The sequence below is a fragment of the Pollicipes pollicipes genome, unplaced genomic scaffold (genome assembly GCF_011947565.3).
Source record: "Pollicipes pollicipes isolate AB1234 unplaced genomic scaffold, Ppol_2.1 Scaffold_4002;HRSCAF=4701_pilon_pilon_pilon, whole genome shotgun sequence".
In the NCBI taxonomy this organism is placed as follows: Eukaryota; Metazoa; Arthropoda; class Thecostraca; order Pollicipedomorpha; family Pollicipedidae; genus Pollicipes; species Pollicipes pollicipes.
Genome location: NW_023596420.1, coordinates 39,605,554 through 39,632,079, shown reverse-complemented (window position 1 = coordinate 39,632,079; position 26,526 = coordinate 39,605,554). Strand labels below are relative to the sequence as shown.

General features: G+C 51.0%; 2 protein-coding genes and 1 pseudogene across 4 annotated transcripts in view; 2 read left to right on the top strand and 1 right to left on the bottom strand.

Moving 5' to 3' along the window:
* LOC119094485 (ryanodine receptor-like) overlaps positions 1-397 on the top strand; it is a 16,343-nt pseudogene extending 15,946 nt beyond the window's left edge.
* Positions 1-2,002, bottom strand: part of LOC119093631 (protein phosphatase 1 regulatory subunit 27) — a 59,402-nt gene extending 57,400 nt beyond the window's left edge. Inside the window, exon 1 of the mRNA XM_037216621.1 lies at positions 1,866-2,002. The gene's annotated coding sequence lies outside the window, so the exon portion shown is untranslated. The remainder of the gene's footprint in view (positions 1-1,865) is intronic.
* Positions 2,003-9,403: 7,401 nt separating this feature from the next.
* Positions 9,404-26,526, top strand: part of RyR (Ryanodine receptor) — a 67,537-nt gene continuing 50,414 nt past the window's right edge. For all 3 annotated transcript variants that reach the window (XM_037216607.1, XM_037216609.1, XM_037216608.1), the window contains exons 1-11: positions 9,404-9,539; positions 15,459-15,563; positions 16,119-16,217; positions 17,283-17,297; positions 20,722-20,799; positions 23,648-23,723; positions 24,154-24,266; positions 24,651-24,756; positions 24,998-25,091; positions 25,530-25,712; positions 26,168-26,339. In XM_037216607.1, coding sequence (XP_037072502.1) covers positions 9,486-9,539; positions 15,459-15,563; positions 16,119-16,217; positions 17,283-17,297; positions 20,722-20,799; positions 23,648-23,723; positions 24,154-24,266; positions 24,651-24,756; positions 24,998-25,091; positions 25,530-25,712; positions 26,168-26,339 — 1,095 coding nt within the window. In that variant the 5' untranslated portion in view covers positions 9,404-9,485. The remainder of the gene's footprint in view (positions 9,540-15,458; positions 15,564-16,118; positions 16,218-17,282; positions 17,298-20,721; positions 20,800-23,647; positions 23,724-24,153; positions 24,267-24,650; positions 24,757-24,997; positions 25,092-25,529; positions 25,713-26,167; positions 26,340-26,526) is intronic.

Sequence of the window (26,526 nt, the reverse complement as noted above, 5' to 3'; positions counted from 1 at the left end):
AGACGATAAAAAGAATGGGCTATTTTGGCGAATACCACTCCTGACAGCAATGCCACTAAGGCATGTGGCACCATTGTTGAGAAAATGTCTCTAACTGAATATCAATGGGGAACGGTTTGATCAATGGCAATCCGCAAGCAATGTGGCTTCTTTTTCAGCACTGTGGCCATATGTAGTACTCCACAGCAGTTTTCGTTTGCAGTTTACTGGCATGTCACCACCACGGCACCTTAATCTCATTGGCATTTAAGTCGCAAATCACCAGAACCAAATAGTGACCACTTGTGGATAACCATCCTCACAGGATAGCCATGCCAGAACAGAATCGTCGTCGTGTGTCTCCGGTTCTCCACAGCTTCGCGGCGCCCGTCACCACTACGTGGCCTGCTTCCTGTAGCAGCTAGCGCAGCTGTATGTGAGCTGTTTGGCGGGCCAGCCGGGAGCAGCAGGTCTATTCGTAAGTCAAACGGCTAAGGAGCGTGTCAGGAGGCGGCGGTTCGTGCACGTCGGTGCCCTGCACACGGCATTTGAGGCCGTACAGCAGGCCATCCGTACGTGCCGACTGAAAGGGCGGTCTATACGCGGTGCATATCAACGCTCCGATCGCGCGCGCGAGCTATGTGCCTTGCTGTGTCGGATACGTGTCGGATACGATAGCGTGTCGGATACGGGTACGGCTGGAGCAAAGTTGTGGGCTTAAGAGCCGCTTAACTGGTAGAAAGAACTACGCAATGTGGAGAAGACCTTCCCAAGCGTAGAATGCGGCGTGATTCAGTCACGCAGGTGGTTAACAACATTAGAGCAAAGGAACGGAACAGGGTGAAACGCAGAAACCGTGACAGGTAGTGTGATGCATTAAGTCAATCCGTTATACGGTTGCAAACGATGCGTCAGCTGGGTTGCTTGCTCGTTAATCAACCACCAGGTGCAAGATTTATCACAAGCGCTGCGTAATGGGTTCGATCCGTAATAAATCTGTTCGTTCTGAGGCCTTGTTACGTTGCTCATCAGTTGGTTTCATTTGCTCTAGTTGTGCTTTGAGGCGTTTAATGACTGTCCGACATGGAACAGTTACATTCCTGCTAATGAATTTTCCCTTCAATGAGAAAGCTTAGATGGCGAACGTTAGCCAAACGCACTTTGAGGAAGTCTCTCCCTCCTTCTGTCAAAAACACTAATAACTGCCACCTGAATTCAGCCCTCCTTTCATAAATATTCTATACAAAGGTGATAAAAGACACGTATGAAACGCGCAGCAAACCTGAGCCAGTTTATTCCCAATCCTCTTACGGTAGTATTTTTGATTAAGCGGTCGTTTTTGCGAGATATGGTCTGGGCGGAAATCTTTCTTGGCTACGCTGAATGGAGTAGACCTCCCAGTAGTCTGTTAGTGGTACCGACTTACATAGTGCGAAATGGAACATGGTGCCAGAGGAAAGCTTTTAAGATGCTGAATAGGGTTTCGGCGTGATAAGGAGAACAACATTCTCTCAGGCGCAGGGAATTGAAAAGGCTCACAGCAATATGAGAACCGTTTAGTTTTCATTCAAACAATATCGTTTCGAAATAGCATCAGCCACACTACTCTTGGCATCCGTATCAGCAGCTTCATCGGCTTTCAGGAACTCTAGAAGAAAACAAACGTCTCGTCGGAAGTGTTCATCAGCCTTTGTCATCGCTAATCGTGATAAGTAATTCCAACCGAGCTCAAAACGGCAATAAGACGGGTGGAGTGACTCATCCAGCTCACGGCAATTATTAGCAGAAACACTTTGTTCTGAAACATTACATTAAACGCAAGCCAGTCTGTTGTATGAATGCCCCGAACGTTGCATGCAAATGGGAAGAAATGAAAAACAGCTTACCGAGAGCAGTCGCGGCAGCGACTAGAGAGCACAACAGCCGAGCAGGGCAAAGTGTGGTCTTCCACACGCACTGGCACCAGATCACGTGACCAAATTTGTGACCTCCTGCCTCTCCTCTTGTGCACGGACGGTGTGTAGAGCTGACTATTTTGTTTGGGACTCCTCAGCGGTCAGGTGAAGCCAGCATTCCAAACCGCGCGAACCTACGCGGGTGTACCATGGAGCCGTTCTGTGGCCTCCTCACCACTCGACACTGTTGCGCCCGTCGCCCGCCGCCCTCCCCCACCGCCCGAATCCGACTGACTAGCGTCGCGTCCCGGTGCGGCGCCGCCGCCACCCCCCGTCCACGGCCCCGGCACCACTGACCGACCGGCGCGCTCGGTCCGACGGCCCGACCGCAACGCGTCGCGCGTCCCGCCGGAGCGGCGGCGTGCCCCGCTCCCGCCCCGCGCCCGCCCTGCGCCCCGCCCGGCCGTTTTTCCCGGCCTGGCCACAATCAATAATGTATCGGCGAGTCTGTTATGGAGAGCTGCCGCCGTCCCGCGCTATCGCATCGGCCAGGCGCCGCCCGCAGCCCGAGCAAAAACGCCCCATCGCTCTGCTGCTCCCCAGCGAGCCACCGATCCAGCCGGCCGACACCCCCGCCCGTCGGCTCCTTCACTCCGCTGCCGCCGCGCCCAGCGCGATAATACGCATGGGGGTGGCGACGGGCGCGTGGATGCGGCGGGGCACGGAGACAGAGCGTGCGCTTTTTGTGGCTCTAATCTAGCCGAGTGGGGAAGGAGCACGGAACTCATCGCCCTGTTGGAGCCTGAGCTACGGCGCTTCTCGCCACTGGCGGCTCTTACCCGGGTAAGGACCCGGGGCTTGTGATTGTGAGGAACGGACGCACACGCTCGCCGGAGGCACGTAAGCCCGCTCAGGTGAGGAAGTGCGTAAGTTTCGCATAACTGCTCGGAACACTTCAAATAAGATTTCGCTTCAACAAGTATTCCACAGACGAGAACTCGCATCTCTCCAGCATTGGAGAGATCACATGGCTTGTGGCCTAAGCCGCGACTTTCACATATCTGACATGCGCATAATTAACATGCACATACCATTTCAGGCAAGACATACTTAGAATCCACCCATTCATTAAATAAGCTTTATTTTCACCCCTTTATCCTTTATTTCTTGCTTCTCACTTGGTGTGTTGAAGCCCATATTTTCTGCAGAGACGTTGCTGCTTTGTGTTTGGTTGTTATTTCTTGTTTTGAACAATGTGTTCATGTCATGTCCACGCATTGATCCGACAGGTATACATCAAACAGTCATGATTAATTGCTTATCTTTATCAGGTCACATGGCGCTAATGGGCCACCAGATGATGTTCCTCAGATATGAATTGTCACAAAATATAGCTAAGACGTTATCACTTCTTCGAGCCGTGCAACTTTTATCAACCCTCTTAGTGGATCATTCTGTATCAAAGCTTGGTCACAGGCATGACAAGGGCAAAGATACACTGCTCATGAGTGTAACCACGGGGCTGAGCATCAGGTTTTCTTGCTGATGTGAAAAGACTTAACTGTACGTACAAGCTCATATTCGAAACATACCACGCTATTCACTCTGCATCCATTGCATTCTAGGTAAGTTTTCGATCCATTTCATTGCTTTACAATAAATGTCAGTTATATTTGAGCTATGGCTAATGTAACACGAGGTCTCAGAATGTAAGGCGAAGTCTACATAGCGTCACCGAGTCCACATGGCGGAGCGCTTACCCTTTCAGTGACGCTCGTGATTTGGTTACATCAGCAGATGCAAAGGCGTAAGGTGCATACGTGCATGTGGATTTTGTTTTCACGATATTCCGTTGTACATATGACATCATCTTCATGTTCCCTGGAACTCCCAGAGAATCTAGAAGCAAGTTTCTGAGGAACAGTCTTGAAATACAGGACTGATGCTTCTGGTTTGCGTATGAATTGCTTTGGAGCAGGATTCGGATCGCAGTAAACTGGCCATTTGCTTTTTCACCTGGGGATAGCATACATGTCCAACGTGGTTCAGAGTTGCAGTATCTCTAAAAAGAAACAGTATTCGATGGACATGCATCAAGCAGCCAGCCAGCCGGTCTTTTTAGAGATTCCGCCATCATTCTTACGGGACTTACGCGCTCCGAGCGGCCCTGGCTTGAAAGTCTACACTTAGTTCCCCGAAGAAATGTTCCAAGTGGTAGGCTGAAGACTTTTATTGGAAAATAAAGTAATATATTTATTAATCTTGCACATCCGCTTTGAGCGTTCAATTGGAGATACGGTAGTTTGTGCCTGATATATGTAAGAAAGGTCTTAAGCCCCCGATTTTTCAACTTGACTAGTTCTTGCGCTGAAATTAACCAGCCTTCAGCATGCTGAGAGGTACTTACCTGTATGAACCCTCGCCCTGATGGGGGGGGGGGGGGGCGGTCAATACAAACCTTTAAGGTTCTTTGAAGACATATTTCCGGTGTGTTAGAAAACCGCACCTGAATTTTCAGTAATCTATCTGGAATCTGCCGCGCGTGTTCTTACATGCTTTTTTGGTTTCGAGGCAGCGGCAGTTTTTTAGCCACACCGGCGATCCACGGCCTGAGTGGGCGGATGGTCGACAAACGACGATGACTTGAAGCGCGCGCGGCAGGCCAACATTGTTACATTAGTAAAACAATATATCATAGATCTCTAGATCTCATAGATAGATAGATCTATCAAGGTCTCAGCTCTATTTTCATTAGTCTAGAAACGCAATGGAGGGGGAGGGGGAGGGCGCATCAACCCCCTTCCTATCAGTCCGCGTTTTGGAAAACGGCAAACCAGAGCGGGGTAGGGCTCAAAACCCTAGACGCGTAAAAGGCAACATGTTCCAAGTATGTGCAGACTGGCAGTAAAAATACCTCAAATATAAATAATCCAAATAGACCATTCAAGATCTCACGTATAAATATCCAAACAGGGGCTGTAAAACAGCCGAAATGTTCATTTAGACAACGTCATTCAACTAATGTCAGAATAACTGTTGTTGCAAAAAAGCAGGCACACTGGCCCAACATGATGGGGTCGTACAATCACAAATGCAGTCTTCCTCCACCCTCGGGTTTCCTTCTTTTTCTTCCACCCTCGGCGAAGGACCTCGACAGCCAGAGCAGCTGGGTACATGGCAAAATTCCAGCCGGTGGCAGGTAGTACTGGGGGATGTCATAAAACATGCAGGCCCCCTCGACTCCAATTGTCTACCACGCCTCAGGCATGATCCAAGCCTAGCGCGACATGTGTTGTCTATCGATGCGCTACAGCAATCGGTATATGCAAGTCTAAACTGGATTTCTAGGCTGCCTAGAAAGGAAGGAGCAATATATTTGGTTCCAGGTTCGGCTCATATTGAGGTAAGTGTGCATCGGGGTCACAGAAAGGTGGGATTACAGAGCTGCTTGAGGAAAACAAATACCAGTTGTTGCATATTCTTGTCGCGCTACGCAAAATCCCTCTCTAAAAAACACAAAACAAAACAACAAAAGCAATCATTTGCGGCTGCGGTATAGCTTAAGAAGACTGTTACATGCGTTGACGACCCGAAGGTACCAAAAATTCCGGGCTCAGGTTCACTTATTTCCCGCCGTTTGAACAAGGAAATGACATGCATTTCCACCGACACGAGACAAACCAGCTATCGAAGCCTGTCCGTCTCTGTTACCTTTTGTGTACAAATCTCGACCGTTCGTTTTTTATTTTGACGCAACCGACGGCACAAAATTGTTAGTTTTGTTGAATTCATGCATCTGTCCCTATCTGAACCATTGACCACATTGAACCATTGAACCTATCTGAACCACTTGAAGGTGTTTTACAATTGCACGCAAATACAGCCGCACAGACATTCGCACCAAACATTGGCGGGCAATGCCCTTGTGAGCCGCACCTCAAGATGTTTTCTGCCCAGAATGTGCTAAGGATTTGCTTAATACGTGATTAACAGCTAACAGATTAACAGATCGAGCTCGTTTTTTGCCCTTGACAAGCATGGTCTGTAGAAAATACACTAATTCGTCGTCACCGAAGGGAACGACCAACTGGATGGGATGATCATGGGATGATCATCAAAGCCCCATCCCATGATCGTTCCAAGATCATGGGATGGGGCTTTAGAAAGATGCTATCGGGGCGTAAGGCACGTGAAATGGTACTTACGAAAAAGATTGCTGGTGTTGTCTGATGAAATGTGTTACCGTTGAAACCCGGGTAAGGTTGCGCAATGCCCGCTGCGATATTTGTGGTCGCCGTCATCAAAACTGTCGGCCGAAAGCGTTTTTGGGCTGAAACGCTGTGTCAAAATATAATTTTTGTCGCCGACCCTATACGCCAAGTCGGCAAGATTTACCGCTGTATCCAACACACAGTATTGTGCTTAAGGTGGCTCAGATGACTAGTACCGCACTGACGACAAGGTCAGAAATGCATTTTTCACGGACATTAGGGGGGTTTTTCAATCTCCTGCTTCTAACCACCAGATACACGGTACCGTGCCGCGGAGTGCCTGAAGCACAGGTGACTAACCAAAAAGGTTTGAACGACCCATACCGGGTATAAGGTTGAAACAATACTTGCTGAAGGACATCAGTGTATTAAGCAACAATTAGAGAGCTATGTCTGCGCTGGCTTTGCTGAAAAACGCGAGTCAAATTTTTGATTGGCCTCAAGTACAAATATCATTAAAGCCGGATGGCCACCGGTAGAGTTTGAAAAAGCAGATAGGGCATCGTCTGAATGAATCCCTTCTTACCATCACTGATCTGTAGTTTGGTTGGTATTTGTGTCTCCGGGGTCTGAGCTATTTGTACCTTGGGTCATGTACATGCATATTGTGGCTTTCGAGGCGTAACGGATGTCATGTCGACTAACGATGCAATGGTTTCAAGAGTTTTTCAAGGGTTTCATATGAATGCGGTAATGTGAGGTACGAAATTCTGAGACGATCTGCAATTGCAACGCGCCTAAGACTGACAACGAGCCCAGGTACGACTACCAGGAATTATTAATGATTCTCACGGCGCTAGCGCCCTCTTGGAACGGGAGCTTCTTTTGTAACCAATAGACGGCGCTAACGGTCAAGCAGCTCATGACTCACAAGCGGTTGTTTTTCGGCATCGTTCGGTGTAAATGGTTGGGGGTTGGGAATGAGTGAGGAAGAGGGGTGGGAGTAAATTAAGGTTCCGATAACCTAGCCTCTCTCAAATGTGCGTTTCTCAAAAGATTCAGCCCACTTTGTTTTTATCAACGACAATGTTCAGGTTCTTTTGTACCATTTAGCAAATGACGAAATCAGCAGCATTTCAACAGTTATGGCTGTCAGATATCACAAGCGGCATTACTTCACGCGCTACCGGCCGGTAGCACAGCAGCAATGCTGCTCCCAAACAGCCCGACCGTGGTGGGTGAGTTCGAGACAATTTTGGCGCTCGCTTTTGGCCCTTGGCATGTATGACCTGCGGTCGATGTCAGCGGCCGCGCTGAAGGTCAGGTGACGTTAAGGATAGGACAGAATGTGCCGAGCATTTCGAAACGTCAAACTTTCGCCAACAAATTCTGCCGTTGTCTGGAATCGCACGATCGGATGTCAGGAGTCTGGACTCACAGACAAGCACTGCTTAGCGTGAGCTCTGATCCCAGAAATCCATCCATTCCAAAGATTCGGATTGAGTTGTTTTTTAAAAGGAGCCGTGATGTTTGTGTTATGTAATTTAGCATCCAATTTCATAATATTTCGGAAACAAATGCTGATGGATTTAACAACATTGGAGAGGAGAGCAAATCTATTGATTCGCCCTCCTTCACGAAGGGATGGAAGACTCCTGCAAGAAAACACAGCTAGGTACCCATGAAGCTCCCTTCCAGCTTCCTTATCTATTTGTAGCAACTTTGTCGGTAAGTCACCACAAACGTGTGAGTTGTTGTTAAGGACAGACACCACAAGCACGCGGAACCGGAGGGAAGGGGGCAGTTGGGGCAGCTCTCGCCCCAACTTAAAAGCTGGAGGTAGAGGTGGTACCCCCTCCCCCAACTTGGTGGGCCTGTGGGGGTTCATTCTGATATGTTAAAAACCGATTCTGAACTCAAAAGAGGCTATGTAAGCTTGTAAAAGTTCATTTTGACATGCCATAGCCCATGCGGACCTAGGTAGTACGCATTCTGACCAAAAGAGGGAACTTCGAGGCTGTAGAGGTGCTATTCAGACCTGTGCAAGGCCCGTTATTGACTGTGGAGGGCCTATTCCGGCCTGTAGAGGTCCATCGTTATCTGCAGACGCCAATTATTGACTGGAGGGTCCATTCTATCCTGTCGTAGGTCCATTCTGGCCTTGAAATGACCCATTCTAGCCTTGAGAGGAGCCCTTCTGGTCTGTTAAGGGCCTTTACGACCTGTAGGGGACCCTTTATGAGCTGTAGGGGTTTCATTATCGACTGCCGAGGGCCCATTCTAACCTTTAAATGATTCATTCTGACCTATAGAAAGGTGACCCGAGCCGGCAGCTCGGACCGGCCAGAACCGAACCGGACCTGCCAGGCCGGCCGGCCCAGCATCCGACACGGGAGTGACCTGTCACACACAAGCAGCTGCATGCAGGCAGTGGTGAATACCCCCTGCAATCTAATCTTAGGGGACACAATTTGGTATTTTGGAGTTAAATCCCTCGACTTCGAAATAGTGCCCCCCCCCCCCCCCTGGGACACCACCACCTGATTGAGAAATGGTAGGCCACCTGGAACATTTTGCTCCAAAAGTCGCGCCGAAGCGTTCGGTGTGGTCTGCGTTACGCTCTCTGACGTCACTGAGCTCCAGTGTGCTACCGCTGCCGCCGGCCACAGGCCATGCCGGCCGGGGGCAAAGGGCACCTAGATCGGATCAAACTTATTTTGCCACGGGAGGGTGAATCAGAGAGCAAGCACTCTTGACCCTAACCATCTGACCTGTCGCCGCGAATTTGCTCTCAAAAGACCCTGCTTGGGCGAAAACTCCGACTCAACGCAGAATACTGCACAATTATGCTCTGAGCAATCAAGACGGGTTTTCATGCGAATGACATGTCTTTCTTGCTTCATCACGTTCTCGTGGCGTTAACTGCAGAGAGCTCTCGATAACTAATGCGTAACTCGTAAACTGCAATGACCGGGAAACTGTTCATGGCTGGGCCAAAAGACACCTCAGCATCTGGAGCTATTTTGGAACCCCCGATCACGGCCGTGTGTCACTTCCACACACCGCGTCGAAGTCCGAAGCCTTACGTTACCCTACACAGGACCCGTGCCTCTTCCTAACCCCTTTTACCAGACAGCAACCCCTAACCCAGCGCACGCCGCCCTCGCGCCGCGACCGACGGGTAACCAGAGCCGCGCCGGCGCGCGTCCCTCCCACTACGCATGCGCGGCGCCGCGAGCTATTTTCGCGTCGGACCGGCGCGACCCGCGTCGCGTCCGTCGAGCCCGCGGCCCGCCGGGCAGTCGCTGCCGCTGTGGACACGGCGGGAGAGGCCGAGCGCCGCGGTGGCGCTGGGCGCGGTGCGCTGTGAGCGGTGAGCGGTGAGCGGTGAGCGGCAGCCATGGCGGAGACGGAGGGGGGCTCGGAGCAGGATGACGTCTCGTTCCTCCGCACGGTGGGTTCTGGCGGCTTTGTGGAGCTGGTTTCGTCGACCGGTACTCTTGTGGTTAACTCGTGCCCGAATTGAGCGGCGTGGTAACGTGAGTTGGCACGCTTGTGAGCGCAGGTGAATAAGCAGCGGGCCAAGTGTGTCAGAGATTACACCGACTTCCCTGGAGCCGTAACCTCTTGCCCTTTCCGCATTAAAAGGTGCTGTTCTGAACGCTTTATCTCATCGTTTTTCAGCATTACCTGCTCCTATTTATTTTAGCGAGTCAAGTGGCGTGCTTGAAATAGTGTACATACCCGAATTCACATGCCTATAGACGTATGATCGTCATCGACGCGCAGCCATAATTTATGGCGATGAGCCTCGAAACCTATGCGCTGGCTTTATTATAGTATGATACGCTATATGCCATAACGTAGTGTACTGAGGCTGAATAGCTCGTCATAGAAAAAAAAACATCAAGCCATCAGGCGTTTTTGGGAAAAGGGTTAAGCGTGCTGTTTAGCATGTCATGTGGAACACTGTTAAGGTCATGCTGTGAAGGTAATTCATGTGGCACACTGTTAAGGTTCCTTTCTGAGGCCACTTCGTTCCCCTTTTGACATGTTGCCCCGGTCATGCCCAACTACTCAAAGCCGACATTTACAGAAGGATCCTGTCGTCTCCGATTGAACCGATTTCGTGACATATTGACTTTACGGTGCTATCAGGTGAACGCAATGGAAAGTGTCGCGATGCCTATTTGCCCTTTCTGGTATTTCCTATTTGGCACTCGGGCGTGCGGAATGATATTATCTTCATGATAGGGATATGCTCTCTTGCACGCACCTCACGGCAGATAGCTTCTAAAACCCTTCACAGTATTTAGAGATGTCAGAGAGCAGCCCACGCACATCGTTACGCCCGTGGGTCATGACCCAGCTCGTCACTCCGTTGGCGCCCAATGATCGCGCACTTCTGTCGTCTATAAATACGTCCGTCATCCCGGTGACTTGGCCATTCTGGCGTCGCCGTCCAGACAGAAGCACGGCATCCGTGCAGGGGCAGCGCGGTGGCCAGGCATCTCCGCCATTTGGCAACACTGCTAGGAATTGGGCCCGTGCCACGACGCGCGCGCGGGCCAAAATACACCCCAGTGCCGGGGCCGGCCGCGGCGCCTTGTGAACCCCGGTCCCATGTCACCCAGCCCTGGTGAGCTGATGCAGGCTTACCGTCCACGCGGGTGCCGGTTACGTAATATTGCTGTGGCTCACTCGTGCAGGATATGCCGAGTTACACATGGAGTGCAGGTAGCACCGCAAAAATCTGCTTAGACTTGTGGAATAAGTATTTTGGCTATTTTGCCTGTCAGGGGTTATGTCGCTGACGTGTCCGCCGGTTACCTCTCCGGCGGACGTCGGGTGTTATTCGGTGTTGACAATTACCGAGAATGTCTGGCGCTTAACCATATATGTACCAAAGCCTCGGTATATGCGGGAACCACGAGCTTCAAACTGCGATCCTACCGATTGCAGCCCGACAATACCACCATTTCACCATAGGCGAGCTGCTGGGGGCGCGTTTCTAGAATTGCTATGTGAGTTCCGATACCATGCCACGTTCCCGATGCTGGCTTTTTGCACTGTACCGATATTTTCAAGACTGGCTGGGCCAGGCAAGTCCAAGGCAGAGGAAATTGCGCATTGGTAACAGAACGAATTGGCTTTCAGTGTTACGGAATGATCGAGATGCGACATTGATATCGCTACACTGACACACCAGATGAGGATGATAATCCGAACAATTATTTCACCCCTGCATAAAGTTCCATCGACAACAGAAAACATTACTTGAGCAACGCGTATGTAGCCACTAGTCAGCAGTCTATCAGTCAGGCTATCGAGCGACGACTCAAGGAATTGTGAGAAAAAAAGGAACCAGAAGTACTTACCAGATCCAAAGTGCAGGCAGCAGAACCAACATCACAGCAAGTTTTCATATATGTAGAGCCTACCGAAGATCCACGCGACCGCTGCACCTTTGAGACCAACAGTCAGCTGCCGGGGTTCAGTGGGCTATCCGCTGAGCCGGGTCCGAATCAAGACAATCATTTCGCAACCTAAGCTGAAACTCCTCATCGTGCGGGAATCTAGCCTTACTGATGAAGAGTCTTTCATCGCCTCCTGGCATGCAAATGATGAACTTCAACGTCCGAGTCAGTATTAGCTTACCAACAAATGAAGCCCAAACCGCCGTCCTGAGCAAGCCGGAAAACGACGCCTTGCCTCCCGAAAGAACAGCAATGTTAACGGACATCACAGAGGCAGACACCAGCATACTATACGTTACGAGCCTTCCAGTTCGACACCTTCTTTATACCAGCTGAAGGAATGGTCATGTCGTCTATTGTCGACCGTTCCACATTTTTCGGTGTCGGTGTCAGTCGTCCGCTGTCAGTGGTTGCCAACATATACATGAAACACTTTGAGGACGTGGTACTGGGAACAACAACGTCAATGTCAATAATGCGGCTTCCATACGTTGACGACGTATTCGTTCATGGCAACACCAGGAGATGTGACCCAATTACTTAACCACATCAAAGGTTTGCGTCCATCGATCCAAGTTACTTGGAGCGAGGGAAAAGCATGATAACGACAGTCTTCGACAAACAAGTGAGAGAACCGAGACCGAGTTCAGGACATCAGTACAAGACATGATGATTATGTACAATGCAAACAAGCAAGAACAGGAATGCAAAAACAGGCCGATGCCTGATCTTGGAACCCTACCACCATGACCATTCCGCTTGCAAAATTGTACAGAAATCAGCTCGGGTGACAATGCCAGGGACTGGGAGACATGCAACCTCACTGAAACGTGACAACAAAACGGCTACTCGAAAGGATTCATGAAGAAGAGTTATTAAAGATTCCTCAGTGTAGAACAACTTGAGGACGAGCCATCGACAACCACATCGATCGCGGACAGCAAAAGCATGTCAACTAAGATCCGAAGAATCTGAGGTCACTTCATCAGCACAGTCATCAGAAGCGTCACAGAACAACCGCGAGCAATCACCAGTCAGACCGCCAACGTCTGCCAAGAATACAGTGACCTGCTTGTTGAACGCTTCCTACAGTTGTGGAAGATCATGTGAAGGTAGAACCAGTTGTTCACTGTGAGCCAGACGGCAGAGTCAAACAGGGGCAAGACGGAAGGGCAAGGCATCTGAAGCTTATTAGGGAAGTCCGCCATACCGCAGCACGCACGCTCGGAGGGAGAACGCCGGCCGACGAATTACGAAGGCGACACTACCGGCAGAGAACCGCACGGGGATCTACGGAGGATCAAGAAAGCGACAAGCATGGCACTAGCTTCAAACCCCACCAGCAAACGTAGAGCAGCCATCAACCACACACGGCTACTCGTGGTTAGAAAATTCTACAGAAATCCTAGAGAGTTTAAAAGAACTTCTCACGCGCCTCTATTTGTCCTCGACGGTATAATGTGTAGAGTTTGTGTACCGTGTATTGTACTTGTACTGTGCACAAATCATAAGATCGTGGGTACAAAGCTCTAGCTGCCGAACGCTCTCGATGCTGTAATACACACATGATTGTGCACCAATATCAGCTGCGATTCAGGACTGATCAGACCCGGGAGACAACGATACTGAATGCGCGTTATTCATGGTTTTTGGTTCCAGAAGGATGGAACATATGGATGGATTCCTTAGCCACACACCACACTACACATTATCAATATGCCGGGCACCTTATGCATGCTCATCTTGTCAAGCATGCCGTCCATGCTCGCTGGGCACGGCTCTCACTTTTACCATTCACTCACACTGCACAACTGATGTCATCGACATGCATTTCCACGAGTGTGCGTGGTCGGATTGCGAGCGCCTGTTGATAGAGCTTGCTGCATCTGCTCTGAGCCCTCCACTCAAGTTGTATCGTTCATCCGTTAATGTGGACTCTGTCGTTCTTGCTCAGCAGGGCTGCGAATGGTTTTGGATGCCGTTCAATGATGTAACGCTCTTTTGTACCGTGTTTACAGCTGGGAGGAAATCAGCAAGTCGGGCGAATCTTGTTCGGATACTAATGCGCTTGGCGCCTCGAGCTGCCGGCGGTCCTACGGACACGGGCCGACGGTCGCGCATTCCACAGACTAATAACTGCAATCACTGATCGCAGACTTGTATGGGAAGAACAAGCGCGATTGTGGAAACGTATGATAAAGATAAGCGCCACTGCTGGAATATTTTCCTTTATAGATTTCAAAGTATTTGCACATCATTTTTTGATGAACCGTAGCGGCCTGTAACCTGTAAGGTTCAACGTTTGTGAGCAAGATATCCACTTTGAAGTTCAAATTCGATTAACGTACGAGACATATAATTTTCTGGTTGCAAAAATGTCATAACACGGACTGGAATCGGACCCAAATGTCGACGGCGGAGCGCTCAAACTTACCAGAAAATAGCATTTTGACGGAGGAGAACACAGATACACAATGGCAATGGCAAGCGTGCCAGACAATGTGTACAACAGGTGATCTCGCGCGTGCGCAGATCTCGCGCGTGCGCAGATCTCGCACCCACCCGTGTTTTAGGCGTTCGTAGAGACTGGTGTCAGTTCCCGACAACGGAGGCGGAGAACGCGAAATGAAAAGCACAGCGTGGGTGTATGTACTGCCTGCAGATTTATGAGTGATTTTGACTTTGCCCGTCCCGCTGGTGCGCCATAAATCGGCCGGATGCGGTCAATGCCACCTTCCTTGAGACCGTTCTCGAATTCAATGCGCTGGGACCCAAATGATGAAGAGGGTACCACGAAAACTGGATACAGGGATGTCTGGTTCACTGTGAGCAATTGTCACCCAAAATATTTTCGTTTTCACTCGAATGTCTGGGTCATGGTCACTAAGAGCGTCATCACTGTGCTGTATTTATTTCGTCAACCGAAATTACCGAGGATGGTCAAACCATTGTGGCCGAGCAATTTCAAGTCAATGTTACTTAAATTTTTACGTAGTTTGATGCGCGACATAGCATTGGTAAGCCTTCGCTTGCTTAACCCAGTTGTTGGACGGTGTTTCCAGCGCGTATATGGCAAGGATTCCAATCGATCCTTGATTTCACCAGGTCAGGTTTTCGTGTTATCTACTTGATGACAAGTTATATGCCTCACGTAGCAATGGCCCTGATCATCCCTCACCGCGTAAGACTGCTTGCGCGTATTTCAAGCCGTATGATAGCATGTACGTACTTGTAAATCTTGAGATTAGGATCCTACAGTGTCGTGGTCTGAAATGAATTGGCAAGTTTATTATGATGAACATATGTTTTGCCCATTGTGCCTCTCTTGTCTTTCTTTTTCCTTATCGCGTTTCTTCTAAACACGTCTGCAGTAAAGCAATTGCCAGTAAACTGAGCGATCGTTGACAGAAAATTTCCTGGGATTCAACAATGACCACCCCTTGCAGTCTCTGGTGGTCTAGCGGTTTGAGCAAATGTCAGTCTTGCCTAACGTTCCATTCCTGTCTTTCTCAACGTCAGAAGCGCTGATAAGTGTCCACTGTTTATGCTCGCATCCTCACTCCCATGGCACGTCTTCGACAAACCTCCACTTCCGTGAAACGCCTTCCACAACCCCCACTCCCGTGACACGCCTTCGACAAACCCCCACTCCCGTGACACGCCTTCGACAGACCCCCACTCCCGTGACACGCCTTCGACAAACCCCCACTCCCGTGACACGCCTTCGACAAACCCCCACTCCCGTGACACGCCTTCGACAAACCCCCTCTCCTGTGACACGCCCTCGACTCCCCTGTATGCACACGCGCTCCACCCTTGGTGTGGTGGTTGCTCTACCAAGCAGCAGCCGGCTCCGCTCGAGCGCCGCGCCTGACGCCGGTCGTGTCCCTCCGCAGGAGGACATGGTGTGTCTCTCCTGCAACGCCACAGGGGAGAGGGTGTGCCTGGCGGCCGAGGGGTTCGGCAACAGGACCTGCTTCCTCGAGGGCATCGCCGACAGGGTGAGCTCATAGGAGGACCGGTGTGGTGCCGGCCCCCGCCGCCGAGCCGTGGCCGCCGGCCATAACTGGCGGAAGGCGCGATGTTACGGGTGGGGATGTGTGCTGCGTTTGGACCCGCACTGGTCACAAGATTAGTTTTTGGGTTTGTGCTATTTTCCCCATGCGGTATTAGCCCATTTTTTGTTACCATTGTCATTCTGCGTCATTTTAACATGCTCGGTAGTCAAGATGATGTCAACGAAAAGCTGCGGTGCAAAATTTCTGTATGTACGTAGCTTGTCAAATTTGGCACCGTTGTGTCATATAGGTGATACTCGTTTTCTTTCAAAAATGTTGATCAGATCTACAAAGAACAAGATGACCACAATCGGGTAAACTCTCATGAGACGGATCAGTACGATGCTAGCGAAGGCTAGCGGTGATTTGTCAAGTACGGCCCCCATGTGATGGCCACCACACCCATAAGACGACCTCTCCCTTGCCCGTCAGCGCGGTGTTCCACCCCCGTGTGTGCCGGTGCGATGGTCCACTTCGCACACATCCGCCTGGTTTCAGAACAAGCCGCCCGACCTGGCCGCCTGCGTGTTCGTGATTGAGCAGGCGCTGTCGGTGCGCGCACTCCAGGAGCTGGTGACGGCGGCCGCCTCCGACACGGTCAGTTGACTCAGCTCCGGTCGCCGCAGAGGTCACTGAGAGGTCGCCGGTGGGCCGCGCGTCACGGACAGCTAGCTCTAGATGGGGGACTTGATGTCGGGGTGGGTTTTGCGTAGATTGGCGAATTTAGCCGTGTTTTCAGCTCATGCTAGCTTTTTCTTGTGACGTCCGCTCTTATGGCACATTATCGATGAACATACACTGTGAAATGTCAAACAAAAGGCTTTGCATGATTTATGGCATGGGATTCGCTAGCCGAAGAAATCAGATTCCTGCGAAGAGCTAGGTCGTGATACAAATGCGACTTCGGTTTCTCAAATATCGTCGCGCAGTTTATGCAAATGTATGTGCCAAAATGCTACCATTGCGAGCCTTCTGAATCAAAATTTATACATATATGCCAACCACTAGAAATCGCCGCTAAGGCGGTGGAATAACACAACCGGCAGAAAGATGGGATATGAACTTCCACGTGGGAAGCGCGTGCACGGCGCTCAATGGCGTATGGGTTTTCTCTTGATTCGTAAGTTCCGTGTGTAAGGAGAACAGCACACTCTGAATGCCAGCGCCTTTGCATTTCATAAGTCAAAGGCCAGTTGCCGGAGGCACGTCGTTACATAAATTGTTGCCAAAAGCCATATTTAAAGTCATTTCCGGGCATCGCTTATGTGGAAGCATTGTCTCGTCTTTTTGTGTTTTAACATTCGCGTTTGATCTCACTAAGCCGTTTGTGTAGTCAACTGACTAGGCGATTTTGCAGTCTCGAAGGCATTTCGTTTAAAAGAAGTCAAAAATCGGGAAACGCCTGGAAAAATATCGTACCCACGTCGTAGTCCGAACAGCGAGCTCTAGAAAACATATATTTCGAGCTTCGTGAAGAGAAGAGTCGGATATTATCGCATTTTGCTGATCTCCATGCAGTCATTCGACCTCAGCCAATGGCACAAGCTTTCATCGGTGGCTTTTCGAAATGACACCGTGCCGTCTAGCTGACCGTCTAGCCTTAGCCCATGTAGCCGAGTCGTCTCTGGTCATTGTGTTTACGTGTGTTTTTGCAACTTGCAGGAGAACGGCGCGGTAGTAAGTACTTGTCTTGTCTGCCCCACACCATACAGACAAACACCACCAGTGGCTGTGGTAGCGCGTGCACCCTCTATCGTCCCTCATAGTGCGTACACTGGCACTAGCTCTTGCCATGTAGCTCGTAGTAACTTGTGGTTCCATTGTTTGTACCAGATCCTTACCCATGTGGGACTGGAGGGAGAGACCCAATGTTGTGGAGTGGTTACTTATGTTGCTCTGATTTTCCATGATGTTTTATGGGTTCATCTGAATTAAGTCATTTAAGCTAGTTCTGGAGCAGTTTTTTCGTTTTTCATCTCGTGTACCTCACTCAGTGTTTTTCGTTTTTGTTCGAGAAGTTCTCCCGTGATGCTGTTTTAAGGACTAGATTCCCATTGACAAGATTCTAAACGTGATGATATAGAACTTATTGATATAAACGCAGAGGCAACAGCTAAGGGCACCTTTTGTTCCCTTGCGGTCGTTCTGAAACGTTCACGTCGGTTGTATGCTGCGTTTGACGAGTGCTAGAATTTGTAATATAATCTGTCGTCTTGCTCTAGAAGTAATGCCTAAACGTGACCATATAATCAGAAAACTTCTTGGCTTTGCTTTCTGCTTTGTGAAAATCCGTACCATTCTTCTACACTGAGATCGTGCGCATCAATTTGGGGAGCGCATTTGTTAGTTACTGCACGTCCATAACCAAATGACATGGGGGTTTAGAAGCCGCACTATGACCAGACATTATGGCTCATGCCTTATATCTGACGTCAACGAAAGAAAGTTGCTTTTTACATACCAGCCGCAAATGATTAATTTTCCCCCGCATTGCGGATCTCACAATGTTCGGCTTACATGAGCTTTCTCAGTCGCTAACGCCGCCCCCACCCCTTCCGCCGTTTCTGTTCATCCACATAATTCGGCTACGCTTCACCGCTTTCATAGTTAGGCTCATCACCTGAGTTCCCCGCAAAACGCCTAGACGGTATAGCATTCTTTTAGGCGACCCGAGTATGGACCCCTCCCGGTGCGCTAATCAGTAACGCTCCAACGTCGCTGCGCTTCGCCGAACTCCCGGGGCCGTCGCGGTTGGAGCCGCCTTCAGGTACGGTATTCTTCAGTCCCAGGCAGCTTCTCTAACCCGCATCGTCACCGAATGTAGAGCTCCTTGCTTTCGCTGCTTTGCGACCCTCCCGCTTTGCGCTGTTCAGTTTTTGGCAAGCACAGACAGAACAACCGTTTTAACTGCTACTCGTCGATGTTAAGTTATATTTTTTTAAACGCAACCTGAACATGCCTAAGTCTGAGCCTGGTTAAAGCCAGCCTTGTGACGTCATTTGTGCAAGCGTACGCGAAATGTGGCTCGGTTCGTTGTGCTGGCTCATACAAGAGGCTCGTTGTGTTTGTGCAGCACTACTACATTTTTCACACCACTAGTATGCGAACACCTGCGCTCCTGGTGCTTTGGGTGTATGTGCTCTGGAATTTGATTGCATTGTATCGTGGTGAGGTCTGCGGAAAAAGCTTTGGTCACTCTGCCGTAGCCATTTAGCTTTTCGTGAACTGTGACGCGCTCTTGATGTGCTGTCTGCTCTTTGTGCGAAGCTATCTCCTATATATCAGTGAAACAAACGGGCTGTCTGCTGTGAGCATTGCAATCTATAGCGTTGAACCTAAGTTTTGCATTTATTCGGTTTTGCATTTTTGCATCATTGATCTACATGTCTTGACAACGCGCACATATGTGAGTGAGTGTGTCTGATTTTAGGAACATGGTCCTTTCGTGACCATCCTGAGCACATGTCTCCCATCGACAACGTGACACGGACTTACTCACACAATCACACATTCATACATACACGTATACACGTATGTGTATGCACCAATTTGCCTTTTGAGTGTCTGGATGTCAATTTTCGGTTACCATACTCCTTGCTATGATTGCAAACAAGGCTATCATTAGTTTTCGAGCTCATTTTATGGATGACTTAGTGATTTCACGTAAATTTTGGAGCCAATACTTGACAACTTGATTTGTTTTTATGTCATGCAGTCCACCTAAGATTGCGTGCAGTATGTGTATCAGGTGAGCTTATACCCATTTTGTGATTGTTTCTGAGCTCAGTCTAGCAAGAATGATGCTGCCAAGGTGTTTTAAGAACTTGGGGTAAGTGTTTTGATCGGGTTGGTTACAACTTGGCCCCATTTATCGGCTCCGACAAAATGAAAACGATGGTAGCAGATAGCCGCCCGGACCAGTTCTGAAACTCATGTCATTCGTGACAGCCATCAGAAGTCTGCCATCTCCAATTCCATCCGTCACTCCTAACAAAAGTCTGCGACCTCCCGGGTTTCATCCGCCACACCCAACAGAAGTCTGCGATCTCCCGGATTCCATCCGTCACAGTCATTAGAAGTATTCCACCTCCCTGGTTTATGACGTCACTTGTGGTTGTGTGGAGATATTTATGCACAGCAGGCCATTTTTTTCCAGTATGGGAATACTGCGGACAAGTGTCGCTATTGCAGACGGTAATTATGTGGTATTTGCAAGGTTATTATGATACTTCGTCCATATTTACATGCAACCACTCATCTGACTTTCAACATAGCCGTCTTATACTGATTTACTTAAAATGCTCAAGATGGTGGTGGCACCCCAATCTTAAATGATGTTCGTCTTCCAGTGTCACTGAAATGTAACCCACACCGGTTACCATTGCCCATCGGGTATATATAAGTTATATGTAAGTTGTAAAGCGTATGTAAGTTGAAAAACAAATCATGTAAGGCATCGTTGTTCAAGCACTAGCTGAATGTTCTAAAAGGATCGACAAAACTTGGCATAAGGGATATTGCCGTCAGTGCCAACTGCCATTTACTTCATATGTTTATTGCGTCGGTGCCGGACACTTCGGACAATGGCTCTTACGGGCAACGGCCGTCTAAATTTGCCTTGCTGGAACCCAGCAATGGCGACGAAGTTTTGCTTCATCGCACGTCCATGTGGTGAGGTAGTGATGCTTCCAAAAAGAGAGGCATCTATGATGGAGCTCTTAAATAGGCATTGCAGCTTCTCCAGCGATAGCGTTCCGGTGAGGTAATGTTGGTGAAGCATCGCAATTCTTGCAATACCTCCTATGCTCTGAATTCGCAAGGGCCAGAACATATTTTGTCATTTGTTGCAAGGCTGCAATTGCATTGCCAGTAAAGCTGGGAAATTTTAGCCCCAAATTTTCATTTTCGTTTCATTCTAGAACACACAGTTGGGACATTGTTACCACGCTTTATCTCGTAAGACTGGAATCGGAAGCCTAGATGAATGGGTTCCCCAGGAATCAGAAGACCAGATGAATGGGCTCTCTCGGAAACAGAAAACAGTATGGATGATCTTCCGGTTCCAGTGCTGCCTCTCTGACGTTACTCTGCCGTATTTCAGGGAAAGGGCACCGGCTCTGGCCATCGCACGCTTCTGTACGGCAACGCTGTGCTGCTGCGGCACCAGAACAGCGATATGGTGAGCTCACCAAACAGCTGCTGGGCCAGACGGCGGCCACTGCTGGGCCAGACAGCGGCCACTGCCAGACCAGACGGCAGCCACCGCTGGGCCAGACGACGGCCGCTGTTGGGCCAGACGGCGGCCCCTGCTGGGCCAGACGGCGGCCGCTGCTGGGCCAGACGCCGGCCGCTTTAGGGCCAGACGGCGACCACTGCTGGGCCAAGCGCGCGACAGCTCAGACTGCGGGTGGAATGTTTGTCTGGCAATGCCACCGGTCCGGGAAAATCCAGGACGGCTGACAATGGGGTTGTGTGTAGTTGGATTGCAGAACGATATAACGCACGAAACAGCTCTAAGTTGTTGACATTTTTATGCTATGAAGCAGTGCTAATTTGGCGTTAGAGGGCACATAGTCTCAACTACAAATGCTTCGCCAACAAAAGATGGGTGCATGACATTAGCGTGAGTGCACTCCACTGCGACCGCGTTTTCAAGATATTCATACGCACGGCCAAGTATAAGCGCTTGGACATTTTTATTTCTGGTGAGGTGCATATCATGGTGCTACCGTGTTCTGTAGATGATTAAACTGCACACTGCTGCCGAATCACGAGATTTCTTCATAAGTCAGGTTGGCGTTTCTTCATAAGCCAGGTTTGTCCTCCGCCCCCCCCCCCCCCCCCCCCCCCTCCCTCCCATTCCACCAATAAGCCTACCACCACGCGTTGGACCTGCATTCCTCGCCCGAACTGGTTGTCGTTTCTTCTGCGCTGTCTGGCAGCGCCGCCACGCCGCGCAGTCGCCCCCCTCCCCCCTCCCCCGCGCCGGGCGTGTCGCGCCGCCCGGCCACAGAGCCCCTCCCCCTCCCCCACCTCGGGCGCCGCGGCGCTCGCCGTCAGCTGGCCGCCGGGCCGGGGCGCCCTGCCAACTATTTAGGCCGTGACCCGACCCCGACGCCCGGAGGCGCCGCCGCCGGGCGTACAGGGGTTCTCCACCGGGACGCCGGGACGCTGTCAACCCATGCTCGAGCGGGCTGATGTCTACTCAGTTCGCGCAATTGCCGTTGACATGATAATTGAACACTGACACGGTGTCATTGACGTAAGTGATGACATGACAGTAAAGTGAATGACATGACAGTAAAATGAATGACATGACAGTAAAGTGAATGACATGGTTTGTGTCATTGTCATTGACATCATAATTAGACATTGACATGAATGACGTTGACTAATTGAATGGCATGATGTTATTGTTGTGGCAAAAGCTGCACGATTCATACGTTTTACGTCAATTTGCAATTAAGCGGATGCAACCATTGATTAGGCGCGAAAACTTTTGCATTTTGGGGGAACTGGGGTCGGCCGGGGGCTTTTTTGGGAGAGGTACTCAGGGGCTTTGGGGAGGGGCTGCCAAGCCGTCCAACTTTTTGTGAAAATTCATAACTAGATTTACAGCTGTGTATGAAAGGAAACTGCTTTGAAGTAACTCTCAGTCACTCCCCCAATCTGCACAAGCTCCGGCGCTTATGGCTACAAGTGTGCTCAAAGAAAAGCGTGGGAGTGTGCGTGAGAGTGAGAGTGTGAGAGTGAGAGTGAGAGTGTGTGAAAGTGTCCAGCTGATAATGCGTCTTCATGCATTCTCTTCACGTCCGTATCATCTTTCTGAGCACGGGGCACAGGGTCATGCAAGCGTGTACTTTTAGCATGGTCACATCGTGCAAAATGCACATGGGTAGTTTGGTGCAGGAGACGAAGTTCCAATCTGGTGGGCAGCTGCAAACCAAGCCGCAAAGCGCCGGATCCCGGAGCCGATATCATTCTCGTGGCCTTCAAGCCGTTGCAGATGTGACAGAACAGATGTGCATTTGCACGTTGCTGTATCACAATATACCTGGCATGCCGACTCCTCTGGTGTCGCATTGTGGCCACCGTTGCGCTGTGGCCCGCCGGGAGCTCCGGACCGCCAGCGGCCCCAGTGACAGCCCCTCCCCCTCCCCGGACAGCTGCGCTGGGCGCAGCTCCAGCGCCACGTCACCGGTCCTCCCCCCCCCCCCGCCGGAGAGCCCCACACGCCGCGCTGGGCCGGCACCCGGGCGGCAGGTGACCACGCCGGCCCCAGACGCACCCCGACACCGGGTCGACGCGTCGACAGGGGACCGGAGGCCAGAGCTTAGATGCCTGAGGCGGACATGCGCCTCGAGGCGGCTCCAGTCGTTTGGAGGATGAGAAGAATGCTCTTCTAATTCGGTCAGGACAGTTTGTCGGGTGTTGCTTGAGTCCGGATTGACGGGATGGGGAACGCATCGCCTGTAAGACGGTTGAACGCCAGGTCGGAGACGCGACGTCCCGCGACCCCAGCCGACGTTTCCGACCCCATCCGCGGGTCGGAAACGGCAGCAAATGCGGCTTGGCTCCTCATGTATTGACGTCATTCAGACCACGTTAACACGTCGGGTGCCGTGGGGCTTCCATAACTCTCATAGTTTCAGACTCTTGTATGTGAGTTAGAGTTTTGTTTCTGCGCTCGATTGCGAAAGTGCGAAATGACTCGTAAAAGGTCATTGACGTTGCTACATTTTGCTCCTCGTAAATTGGGCGTCATATATGCCATGTTTGAGAACAGTGACTGAGTCAAGGTTGGGGCTCAGGAAGAAACAAAAATGATGACAAACGAAGATGTGCACATTAGCACACCAATGGGAATTCCAGGCCCTCTTTTGGCATTTTAGAAGTCCAGGACTTTGACGTATCTGTCTCGTCAAGTATGTTCCGTCCATTCCGCCAAGAAGTTTGACGTGGCATACCGCTCTCACCGACGTCACCAAAACGCAGCACCGTCTTACCGTCTCTCCACCTGCCCTCAGTATCTTGCGTGCCTCTCGACCAGCTCCTCCAAAGACAAGCTGGCGTTCGACGTCGGTCTGCAGGAGCACTGCCAAGGTCGGTACCTGTCAGCCAGCGCCTGGAAACATCAGAGCGTATGGCCAGCACCCTCTGCGCTTGAAGGCCATGCACTGTGCGTTGTGCGTCCATGCGTTTCAAGATTGCGGCAGGCGGGTGGCTTCGCACGTCTGGGACGCTCAGCCTTTGATCCAGGCCACTTCAGCGGGCTCGCCGATCTATGTGCCACGGTGATGCAACTCGTTACATTTCTGGATCATATCACAGCCGTTGTGAGCATGCTGGAATGTTTATTCTCGATCGGCTGGCACAACAGGCCCAATCCCCAAAGCGTTTCCTTGCACACATCGAAACTGCCGGGATGCAGCCCTGACGCCTCTAATCGGGTCGGTAAACACAGCCTATAACGGCCGATTGCGACGTCTGGACCAGCCGACCGCGCGTGACGACGTGGCTGTGTTTACGGCAGGCGAGGCCTGCTGGTGGACCATCCACCCGGCCTCCAAGCAGAGGTCCGAGGGCGAGAAGGTGCGGGTGGGCGACGACCTGATCCTGGTGTCCGTCGCCACCGAGCGCTACCTGGTGAGCGCTGCACGGACGTGACTTCTGCACCTGTCGCCTGACAACCGAGCGGGCACCACATGTCGTACGCTGTTCATGGTTCCGGTGCCACCTGGTTCTGCAGGTTCACCTGGTTCATGGGTGGTTCTGCAGCAGGATCCGGTGGCCCGCTGAGTGTCCTAAAGACTTGTTTTCGTGTATCGTCGTGGGGGGCAATATCCGCACGCCGGCGACACAAGGCGTGTTAAGTCCTGTAAGACCGTCAGGTGCAGTCTGACCAACGTCTCCATGACTCCTGCTAGCATTAACTGCGCTGTAGTTGGACGCTGAAAGACACAAGGGCAGCAGGGTGGTGTCGCTCCGTTTTCCTTGGCAGCCGGGGTTGACCCGGCTGTTTGTTTCCAGCAAGCGACCTTGGAAAACGAGGTGCCGATCGTGAACGCCTCGTTCCACGTGACGCACTGGTCCGTGTCGCCGTTTGGGACGGGTCTCAGTCGCGTCAAATACGTCGGTGAGTTACGGGTGATAGTGGTGGAACATCGAAGAAACGAACTCCGTCACAAGCGTCTTTTGGTCATTCCTTGTTCGCATCAATTTTCCCGCATGCACTGCTCTGCGGTAGAAAACATATATGGACTTGCTCTATATCATCATATGATATGTATCATATGACAGCAGTTTTAAATGTTACACCAAGGCACGTTGCAGAGCTGGCGTCCGTTCATTGATGATACTGATGATATGCCTTTCAGGATACCTATTTGGTGGAGAGGTGTTGCGCTTCTTCCACGGAGGAGATGAATGCCTCACGATTCCCTCTAACTGGTCAGAGGACGACTCTCAGAAGTAAGCGGCTTTACGATGACCGACTTATAGCTATAGCACAATGGCGAGATTCCGCGACTTCGTGTTTGCCATCTTTAATTGGCAAGTTTCAAACGGCCGCAGACTAGGGAATGAGTAATATATGATAACGTGACGGTTTAAGAAGAATGTTTGTCAGCTCTGTGGCCGCTTGCCTTAGGATCTGACCAGATGTCACCTGAAACAGCCCACTTGACTTGGTCTGACCTGATCCGACCAGATCTGATATGACCTGACATGACATGACCTGACTCTGACCTGGCTCTGACCTGGCTCGACCTGGCCTGGCTCAACCTGGCCCGACCCGACCCGACCCGACCCGACCCGACCTGATGTGACTTGACCTGACGTGACGTGACGTGACGTGACCTGACCTGGCCTGACGTGACTCGACCTGACCTGACCTGACCTGACCCGCAGTATCGTGGTGTACGAGGGCGGCAGCGTGGTGAGCCAGGCGCGCTCGCTGTGGCGGCTAGAGCTGGCCAGGACCAAGTGGTCGGGCGGCTACATCAACTGGTTCCACCCGATGAGGATCCGCCACATCACCACCGGCCGCTACCTGGGCATCAACGAGCAGAACGAGATCCGACTCATGCACAGGTGAGGCGTGGCCAGCTGGGGTCAGGCGAGGTCAGTTGATCCGGCAGGCATGGCCCGGCGGGGGAGTCCGGCGTCCAGTGGTGTGGGCGAGGTTGAGCTGGCGATGGGCACTTGTCTAATTGTTGTGCTTTGTTGCTGCGAATTCACTGAACTATCCGCATGAAAAAGCACGTTTGTGGTGGTTTGTAACTTACGGTTCGCAGCCCTTGAAAAGAATTGCTGTTGGGGCGTGTTCGTGTGCGCCCTGACGTCAACACTCCTGTTTTCGGGGATGCAGTGGTGAAAGATATGCAACTACAAGTTGACAAATTCGTTTAGCCCGCTCAAAAGGTTTTCTAGGGTCAGTGTCAGTCATGACAATCCGGTCATCGCGCTGTAAGATGAACTGCAAGCGAGTGTCAGTGTCGGCGCTGCTCGCGCCAGTGTGTTTCCCTAACGCGCGTTGCTCTTCGGAGGACCGACTCTTCGGTGGCGTCCACCACGTTCTACCTGCGCGAGGAGAAGGACGACAACAAGGTGATGCTGGAAGACAAGGACCTGGAGGTGATCGGCACGCCGCTCATCAAGTACGGCGACTCCACCGTCATCGTCCAGCACATCGAGTCCGGACTGTGGCTCTCCTACAAGGTCGGTGAGACGATCGGGTGCCGCGAGCGCTGGCGCTTTAGGAGGACTCCTCCAACATTTCAGCGGCGTGAAGCTGTAGCTGTACAGCTCTACGACCTCTTATCTGTGGCTTCACTCAATTCCGTGTTTGGATGACGTCAGTTCATTAGTTCTTCGCTGCAACCCCGCGTCCTGAAGTCATTATCTA